At 46.6% G+C, this 10,055-nt stretch overlaps 1 protein-coding gene across 10 annotated transcripts; it reads left to right on the forward strand.

The window, feature by feature from the left end:
- The first annotated feature begins 211 nt into the window (after positions 1 to 211).
- On the forward strand, positions 212 to 9,644 carry LOC127332359 (uncharacterized). Of its 10 annotated transcripts, XM_051358638.2 has the most exons (6): positions 231 to 868; positions 1,967 to 2,013; positions 2,279 to 2,412; positions 2,477 to 3,154; positions 3,284 to 3,359; positions 3,840 to 6,287. In XM_051358638.2, the coding sequence occupies exons 4-6, from the start codon at positions 2,516 to 2,518 to the stop codon at positions 3,947 to 3,949; spliced, it is 825 nt and encodes a 274-aa protein (XP_051214598.1). In that variant the 5' UTR covers positions 231 to 868; positions 1,967 to 2,013; positions 2,279 to 2,412; positions 2,477 to 2,515; the 3' UTR covers positions 3,950 to 6,287. The 10 variants fall into 10 exon arrangements, with proteins under 10 accessions (XP_071675227.1, XP_071675226.1, XP_071675225.1 ...); XM_071819126.1 differs by lacking the exon at positions 3,840 to 6,287 and having other exon boundaries at positions 212 to 868; positions 2,279 to 2,394; positions 2,475 to 3,154; positions 3,284 to 3,601; XM_071819125.1 differs by lacking the exon at positions 3,840 to 6,287 and having other exon boundaries at positions 213 to 868; positions 3,284 to 3,601.
- The last annotated feature ends 411 nt before the right edge of the window (positions 9,645 to 10,055 follow it).

Genomic DNA, 10,055 nt, shown 5'->3' on the forward strand with positions numbered 1-10,055 from the left:
CGGAAGTTTTTCTTTCAGCCCTTGTTATGGAAGGTTCAGTGAGCATATCTACACTGTTGAAACATCTACGCATGCCATAGTTTAACATGTTCTGTTGCACTGTCAAATTGCCATCCAACATTGTTTCTGATACATGTTGTGCAGGGCGTGCAGAGTGGACGGATGTACTCCCTCCGTGCGGAAATGTAAGACGTTTGGGTTTTCACGGCAAAAAATTTCCAGGCTACGAAATTTCCGTACTTTCCCATTTTGCCCCTCCGCACTCACACTGCGAGCACACCCCGTCTCGCTTCACTCGCTCCTCCCATGGCCACCGCAGTCGCTCCCCACACGGCGCGCTCTACGCCGTCGCACCCACACGGCGCTCTACGCCGCCGCCGTGCCGCCCCCGCCCACACCGCCTTGCTCAATCTCCGCCTCTCCCTAAAGAGCTGGAGGATTCCGTCCGGTCAAGATCGTTTTTTTCGTCAGTGCCCCAAGATCTGTGAGCAGTGGTGCCCGATCCGTCGATACTGGAGTCTGTGGCCACGAGATCCGGCCAACCGCCGGCGCTGGAACGCCTCCATACTTCTCTGCGGCGAGCTCACCACCCAATTTCAGCTTTGGTGACCTCGGCCCAGGAGGTGACGAGGTGGAGGGCGGCATGGTGGTGCAGAGGTCGCCGGCGCCGCGGCGCCGGGGGGTCACGGTCGGCCCCGCCAAGCTCGAGGGCCTGCCGGCCGCCTGGTCCTCGCCCGCCGTCGCCGCCGTCAAGGTCAAGGCCAACCGCTTCCGGGTCGACGTCGTCGACCCCGGCGCCACCCCGCGCGCCGGCGCACCATCGCACAGCGGCAGGCCCGACCGCGGCGTATTCTTCTCCATCCTATACGTGAGTGCTCATGCTTCTTGCTTCTAGCTTGATGCAGAAAGCTGCCGTTTTATGCATGATTTCGTTCCCATACGATTGCTGCCGATTTCCCAAGAAACAATTTTAACACTGCGTCCAAATTAACTCTCTAATCTTATGTAAGGTGTTCAATTAAGTTGATCCATGCTCTGTAAACATGATGCTTAGCTAGTGGTTCCAAATTAATGTTCTAATATCAGTGATAGCGTTGATGAGCTATATTATTACATCGGGTCGGGGTAAGGCCTGACAGAATTTCTTGTAAATTGCCAGACTGCGACCGTTGTTTCCATCCTACTAGAACAATTCAGGTCAATGCATAGCTTTTGGCCAACTAGCGGTCAGCAATCCAGCATTTCTTTGCCCTTTGAAGGACATACTCCTGATGGAGAATAGCTCCATCTTTTGTATCTCCTGTCATTGCTTCTTGCTGCATTGGTTTTAGGTTGCAGAACCCCCATCCGGGTTTTCACCGATTTCGTTTTCATTTCATCTTCTTCTATGTATAAGTATCAAGTTACATAGACCTGAACCGTGCTGTTTTTTAACTCATTCCGAAGCAGTTTGACACATAGTGGTAGCAGTACTACTAGTAATTCAGTTTGAGTACTGAGCACATAATAATCAACACATAACAGTAGCAACAGCTTGTCATTGCAGCAGCCACATCTGTATTGTGTGTTTGTGTCTGTCTGGCTGACTATCTGTTTTCAGTTTTGTGTAAATACTATCCTGCTCATACATACATACAGAGTTGGAATAATACAGGCATACAACTTCAGTATTTAACAGTGTTGTCAATTGCTACACGATGGAGTAAATATTGCACTGCTACATAATGGAGTAAATATTGGAAGTTACTGTCAATTGCTAATGCTATTCTTCGGTTACTGTAACTAGAGTCATGTCCTCTACTGGTGTACCATTTTAAATCCAAATTCATGAACAAGCAAAGAGGCTAGCAGTAGGGTTTCAGACAAGTAGATGTACTCCAGTACCATAAGTTAGCTACCCTTGTTCTTTAATGTGAGACAAGCCATGCACTGCTGTAGATGATTTTTGTTTTCTTTTCATGTGCAGTTTTTGGCTCATTTGTCGCCAGCAAGATCTCCATTCTTCTTGTACATGTATGGCTAGTTCTTGAGAGAGGGGTTTAGTATTTCTTTTACATCTGTGTGACTGGTTACGTATGTGCATACAACATATTCTGAAAATGTGGTAAATATATATTCTCAACATATTCTGAAAATGCGGTAAATACTATGTGGTGCTGAATGTTCACTGTAAGTGCTTGTGTATGATCCATGCTCTAAAGTACAGTAGTAAGAAAAGAAAACGAACTGAGAGCAGATAGCAGTTATTTTCCTTAAACTTTTTTGGTGCTTTGGACAGAAATTGAAGAACAAAGGTAGCGATAACCAATGGGTTCTACCTGCATCCTGGTCTGGAGCATAACCTCCTGCAGGTGGAGTGTAGCTGACTGGTGGAGTGCAATTGAGATCCAACAAAGATGGAGTGCAATTGAGGTCGAACATAAATGCTGCCATGGTGTACTCCATTGATGGCAGGCCACTTATATTGTTTTTTCAGTGATGTTGCAGGGTTGTTTGGCCGGAGCCGGAGACGAACATGGCGGAGGCGAGCAGCAACAATTTGTCAGCGGCAGGAGCCTGGAGCAACTGGAGCGGAGCTATGCATGCTGGAGATCGAGGCGATCCGGGCGTCCTGGGCAGCGAGGAAGAGGATCGAGAAGCAGCTCCCAGGTGCTCCTGGGCAGCGAGGAAGAGGATCGAGCTGAGCTGCACGTTCTGGGGATCCTGGCGACCTGGGGATCAAGGGGACCAAGGGATGAGGGCATCGATAACCTGGGGAGAAGCAGCGCCCAGGTCCGGAGGCCAGGAGGAGCGACCTGGGGAGGGGGATCCACGAAGGGCAAAGGCGATCGTGGACGCCTGGGCGCGCGGGCGGAGGGCGGAGGGCAGAGGGCGATCGTGGAGGCGGAGGGCGATCGACGGAGGGCGGAGGGCGAGGGCGGAAGGCGATCGACGAAGGGCGAAGGTGGAGGCGGAGGGCGATCGACGGAGGGCGAAATCTGGGAAGGTACCGGTTCAAAATCTGGGAAGGGCAATGCTGTCTTTTTCCCTGTTTTCACCTGGTCGGAAATATTCTCCCAACGTCTTACATTTCTGGACGGAGGGAGTAAATCACACCGAATGCCTTGTTCTCTGGAGAAGTATACATGGTTGGGCCAACTACATATTGAACTTTGTGAGTGTTTATCCTTTCCTTTTGGAAAATTTGCAACACAAGAAATTGATCTGGCTTCCAGGAACACAGACCTCCTGTGCCTGTGTCTTTGAAGTGTTATAATACTCCTTATTTGCATTGTGTTTGTAGCTAAATGAGCGTGGATTAGAAAGCTGGGTTTGCACTGTTGAAGAGGTGCGCTCTGGTGACGAAACACGAGAATCTGGTGAGCACACATCACCTATATTCCTGAATTACGATCTTTGTTCATGTATGCTATGTCTATTATATTGATTTTATCCATTGCAGTTCCTAGATCTGTTCACATTTTTTGCACTCTTAATCTGATGACACTTCTTAGATATTATGCTGGTTTGTTTATAATATCATATAATGCGCAACTTTGTAGCCACTGCGGCAAGAATGATTGGGCAATTAGAGACATCAATAGAAACTACTCTCTGATCATCTTGCCATGGTGCCAGCTTCTTCTTTTCCCTGTTAATTACAGATTTGTGCATATGTATATTCTCCCTCTTGAGATAACTAGATCGTTGTGAATCACGATAATCACATGCAATGCATTTATTATGTCTTGTTACCTAAATAATCTTGCACCCACAAAAAAAACTTAATCTATCAAAAGTCTGGAATGCTATCTTTGTACAGTTTCTCCTGACAATTCACACTTTCTTGCGTGTGGTAGAACTAGCAGGAATTGACCCGGTTGTCCTATCTCGCGCTGTTATGTTGCTGGTGCAAAACGGCAAAGCTCATATCATTGGAAACGATGGCATGTGGTTTAGGGCAGAATAAGTTTCGGGACTACTACCAGACCTATCGGAGATGCTATTTTGGGGAATGGTCCTTTGATGTACCTCTTCTTCAGTGGATTATCTGATATGTGGGCCCACCAGATGGGTTGCCCACATGTCAGCGACCTCACTTTTTTTTTTTTTTTTTTGATAACCATATATTAAGTCAGCAGGCCGCCTCATTAAAAACCTCCCAGTCCCCTTCGGTACCCTGGTGAGGAAAAGAGTGCGTCAAGAACCTGCTGCTTTTAATCCACAAACATCGAGTTACAATCAGCCCTCAGGCTGTGATCAAGAAAACCCGGAGGGTCAGCCTCCCAAGCAAAGGATCCCTCCTGAATGCTCGCATACTTTGCGCAGGAATGGGCCGCCTGGTTAGCCTCCCGCCGGGTATGACTAATACTGTAAGAAACTAAACCACACACTAGCTCACTAATCTCATCTAAAATAGGCCTGATCACAGACCGATCACCCAGTCTACCATGCCATCTACGAACAAGATCAACGCAGTCCACTTCAAACACCACTCTAGTAAAAACATTCTGAACAGCATAAGATGCTGCATCACGAAGCGCGAGAGCTTCAGCTGTGAGGGGGTCAGAGATGCCCTCATAAAACTTTCCAAGAGCTCCACGAAAAGACACGACATCCCGTGCAACAACTCCCGTCGCCGCAGAGCTGTTTTCCCCCCGAATGGCACCATCCGAGTTGATTTTAACACTGTCCGTCGGTGGTTTCTGCCATTTACAAGAAGGCCTAGCTGACTTAGGCAAATCATTGTCAACTGGTAGTTCAAGTGCTTGCAGAGTCTCCCTGACCACTTCCATAGTCTTCCCTGGATTGTAACCAGCTTCACCATGTGTCAGATTGTTTCTCGAAGACCATATCGAGTACATAACTGTGATAATAACTGCTCTCGCCTTTGTGTTGATCAGCGGGTCACATAAAATATCCCTTGACCATGTAGCTGGGTGCAATCTCGGCAATTTCACTAAGAGCAAATCTTTTGCCATATCCCAAAACAATTTTGCATGGTTGCACTCAATCAGCGCATGCATCAAAGTTTCGGATTCCGCCTTACAGATTCCACAGGTGCTGTTTTCCCTTATATGTCGCCGTGACAGAGTCCCATAATCTGGTAAGATACCTCGAAGAACTCGCCACCAAAACACACGCACCTTTGGTACCACTTGAAGCTTCCACAGACGCTTCCAAACATCAGTATCATTATCAGAAGAGGAAGGGCTGTCACCATGTCTCAAGGCCTCCTCCCCCCGATTCTTATCGACGATAGCTCTGTAAGCTGAACGGACCGAGTAGACGCCGGATTTCTCCTTGTCCCAAGCAGTCCAATCCTCTCCAGCTGATCGCCGCAGAGGAATACTCAAGATGGCATCAACATCAGGAGCGAAAAACAGCTGGCGTATCAATGGGACGTTCCACTGATGATCATCAATTAACTCATTAACAGTGGTCACATTCGTGTCCCTCAAACGCCCCATAGGTCGCATCGAGGCTGAGTTCGGTATCCAATTATCCTCCCAAATGGAGATAGAATCACCCGAGCCCACTCTCTTAATCAAGCCCAGTTTCAAAGCCTCTCTTCCCGCTAGCACTGCCCTCCAGGTCCTCGACGCTGCTTTTGGTGCAGTTGCAGTCATAAGGTTCTGATTATGCAGATATCTAGTGCTCAAAACCTGGGAACACAGTGATGTTGGGTTTGTAAGAATCCTCCAAGCTTGTTTGCCTAGCAAAGCCACATTGAAAGCATGCATATCTCGGAAGCCCATACCACCTTGGCCCTTTGGAACGGCAAGTTTATCCCATGCCACCCAATGCATAGATCTCTTGTCCAAATTTCCACTCCACCAGAAGTTACTCATGAGGGATGTTAATTTCTTGCAAGACCCTTTAGACAGTAGGAAACAACTCATGCTATGGCACGGCTTGGCCTGGATCACTGATTTGATCAATGCTTCCTTTCCCGGGTATGCAAGTTTCTTCTCCGCCCACCCATTAATCTTCCCCCTGGAACTTTTAGCAATATACTCAAACGCATCACTAGTCAGTCTACCAACAGCTGTCGGCAGACCTAAGTATTTCTCACTAAAGGCCTCAGATTGGATATTTAGCACTTGCTTTACCGCCTCACTACAAAGGGTAGTATGTCAGAAGATCTGTGCCCGCTAGTTTGGGCCGATCTTGTAGCTTATGGACTATCTATTTCTACAGGGTGGAGGTGTGCCAATGCACCCTCATCATTTGTTCGAAGGAATGAAGTGTAAAGAACACTTGTAAAAATATTCTATTTTTGAATAATTTATGTAAGAGTCTCGTTACGTATCTCCTGTGAATGCCATTTTTCTATTCATTCACTTTTTTATTGATACATGTCACATACATGCATTGTAGTTTTGATGAATAAAATGAGAAATGTACCTTTGTTTAGATAATAATGGCACTGGAGTGCCGGACTTTAAATTATTAAAGATCTGGTACACTAAGACATGGTGTGGCGTATAGTCTATACCTAATAATAAAGGGAGGATTGTTTCCTTGGTCCAACACTTTTTCGGACCGATTTGCCCTCCCACAAAATCGCATAATACACACATATGCCACTACCGATTCGTTTGTTTTACTTTTCCCCCACCACAACTCCACTCCGGGTCGTCACTGAGGAAGCCGCGTCACCTCCTCCTACGATCTCTGGCAACCGGCGACCTCCTCCCCCGATCTCCGGCAACCGGGGACCTCCTCCTCCTCCGGCCGGCGGCACGAGACCGCAGAAGCCCAAAACCTCTCCGCCTCCAAGATCTAGGCCCTCTCGTGGCAGGTTGATCAGGTGCAAGCAGCTCGAGGGAAGCAAGGTCGTGCGAGCCGGCAAGGTTGTCGGATGAGGTGATGACATGCGAGTTGACGATATTCGGCAGCCGGCGCGCATATCTGTGCCGAACTCGTGCGCCACGGTCGAGGCTGGGTGGAGGAGCATGGGATGACTGCTTGGTTGTGAAGGATGTGTAAGGAGCAGGGGCGGTAGATTAATCCTGGCCACGGCCCGAAAAAAAGAACGGAGGCAGATGTTGGTGCAGCCTCGGGTGCACCTCTTCTTCCCTCTCACTCGCAGCTCACGGACAGAGGTAGAAGAAGAAAGACACGCAGATTTTGCCGGCCGGCGCACGGAGCGCCACCGCGGGCGCACCAACGCCCAACTCTCTTTTATTCAGCTGGCTCGTACCACTCTGTTTACATCAACGATTACAGGGTGACTTATAGCAGCGCGCACGCACACCAACTGCCGAGCTCTACACGCGCACGTACGCACGCAGCTTGATCCGTGCGCTCCGGCCGGACGCACCACGCGCACGAACGCGTACGACGCGGCTGCCTCCAACAGCTAGCAACGACCCCTAGTGCATGCAGCTCTCCACGCATGTAGCTAGCTAACAAACTAAACAAATCAAGATTAATGCTATCAGCAGAGCTCTACAGGGACGTTCGTGGGTGCTGCTGGAGCGGAACTGAACACCAATGGTAGCGAAAATTTCAGGCTGGAGAGATATGTCCGAGGAGGGAATCAATGGTAGCGAAAATTTCAGGTTGGAGAGATATGTCCAACGAGGGAATCTGTGCTCCCAAAGGATGGTGTTGGTGCTAAAATAAGCTGCTGAAATATCTGAGAGCTTCTCCCAGTATTATCTGAGAAACAACTATACCCAGGAGACCCAGACCATCTTGTTAAGCCTACATGCAAGGGAGGCTTTGATGGCCTATATGTGCGAGTTCGTGACAGTATGAACAGTTGAGGCAAACTGAATTGATCAGCTGATTTTTCACAAGAATTTTCTGAAATTTTGGCTAAGCAAAATTCTATTCTTGTACAAGAGATGCACCGTGGATTTTATGCAGAGAAATTATGCAGTAGTCATGAATTCTACCAGCCTGCACCCAGTTGCGGACCCAAGATTTTCATCAAGCCTCGATGCACTATAAGCCCGGCCAAATTTTTATCAAAATACTCGTCAAATTTTCATCAAAATGTGTTGCGTCGCTGGACAGAAGCCTAGGCGCGTGCCCATGCTTAGACACGGTTGGGAGCCTGGGCGCGTGTCCAAGCTTAGACACGGTTGGGTCCACCTATGCCTGCATCGAATAGTCTTGTAAGTTGCAAGCACTTCGGATATCGTAGGGTGTTACTGACATTGATTCATTTTCTAATACTGTACTTTTGTTTGCCTGCGAAGGGAACCGCACAATGAATTCTTAAACATGCATTTGCTCATGTTTCTATTTTCTTGCAATAATTTAAAAAATAATACAGCCTACAAGTTTTGCTTCCAGCCTGATACTTAATCGAAGAACCTCGATACCTAGGTTTCTGCTTTAATTCATTTCGTCATTGTTGTTTTTATTTAGCATATTATTGTTCCTCTTTTCATTGTATAGTATCAAAAGTAGAGCTCATCTTACTATTAAACATGTTCGTCACGAATAGAACAAATGTGACAGCCTTTCTTGACAATGGCAAATAGGAGAAATGTCATCACGGATGTTTCATTGGAGCATTAAAGTTTTAGCTTCTCCCGATGCAACGCACGGGCACTTTTGCTAGTATAGGAAAAAGTACAGATGCACCATAATCAAAATAAACCAGTTGGGTGTTCCGGAATTGCGAATGTGCTAGAAGTTCCAGCATTGAGCAAATGAACAAATCGCAACCTACAGGGGTAGCATGAAGATGAGCAGAATTTCTTGTGACCAAAGACAGCCGGGCAATTCACGCAGGGCTCCATGCGAACTTGGCCATGGATCATGAGCAAAAGATGTGCGATGAGTCTTCCTTTACAGTTTACACCACAAAGCACAACCAGACCGAGTGGGTCATGCCTCTTGTGATTTGCTTACCAGTAGGCAAGCAATCAAGAACAAGCTGGCACGACAAAAGAAAATGATATTTAGAGGGAGCTTAATTTTTCTTTTTGGGGGATAGAGGAAAGCTTAGCTGCTCATATATCGTGTTTTTAACGGCTGCTCATATATAGTTGAAATGGGTATAGCACCGTCGTGAGATTTTTTTTAGATGGCCCAACGAGAGTTTGGCATATTTCAAACTAGGAAGTTTGCGGCGCGGCGCACGCCGCGCCCGTGCTGTCTACGAATTCTTGTTCACTTACGGTGTTCTTATTGTGCATTTTAGAGAGATTTGGAAGTTGAAAGGGGGAGCACAAATTTGATACGAAGGATCTCAACTGGGAAAAAACACGCCGCTTCAACCATTATGCCTACAATTCTTGTATTGTGTTTCGCCGTTTCGTCAGGTGGAAGAAGGGAATGAGGTGTTGAGGATGAAAGTGGAGGTGATGACTAAAGATTGGCAAGATTGGCGGCGTAGTTTGGAGAACATCAACATTACGTATGAACATGTATTGCACGCTCAGTTGACTACCTTCGAGTATTATTGTGATGCTGGAGTTGCAGAGCAAACGTATCAGTAGATAGGGACCTTTACTTCCATGTAGTTTACGATGGCATTTGCGAGTTTGAGCAAGTGGCTGAAAAATATGTTGGCTAAGATTTATGATGTCTACCAGTAGCTCTAGCGTAGAAACTGTCTGTATTAAAGCTGGTTTTTTATATCCTCGTGTGTATTGTAAAAGTTGTGTATGTGGTATTATATATAATGTTTATTCTATTAATCCGTGTTTGCCTCTAGTATGGAAAATAGGGTCGATATGTAGACAGAGATAACTGAATAAGTATAAGATCATATTTTAGAAGTCTAATAATACCACGTTTGGAGATTTTTATTTCTTTTCGGAAACTGAAGAAGATATCTGCAAAATTTATACAATCAACATTTTAGACTATGGCATACCAGCTAAGAGTAAGAACAAAGCCAGCAATATCATCAGCATTTATTTATATAATCAGTCTCAATAAGATGAGAGAGCAGATACCTTTCCGCCCTGAACAAAGCTGTTCATGTACAACTTTTGCTTCACTCTTGTCATCTTCTGTAGGCAAGCAACCAAGCCATGCTGGAATGACCTGAGAACCATATGTAGTTAAATTTAGACGACCTGGAGCACACTAATCCAACGGAAAAT

Source organism: Lolium perenne, chromosome 4 (genome assembly GCF_019359855.2).
Source record: "Lolium perenne isolate Kyuss_39 chromosome 4, Kyuss_2.0, whole genome shotgun sequence".
Lineage (NCBI taxonomy): Eukaryota > Viridiplantae > Streptophyta > Magnoliopsida > Poales > Poaceae > Lolium > Lolium perenne.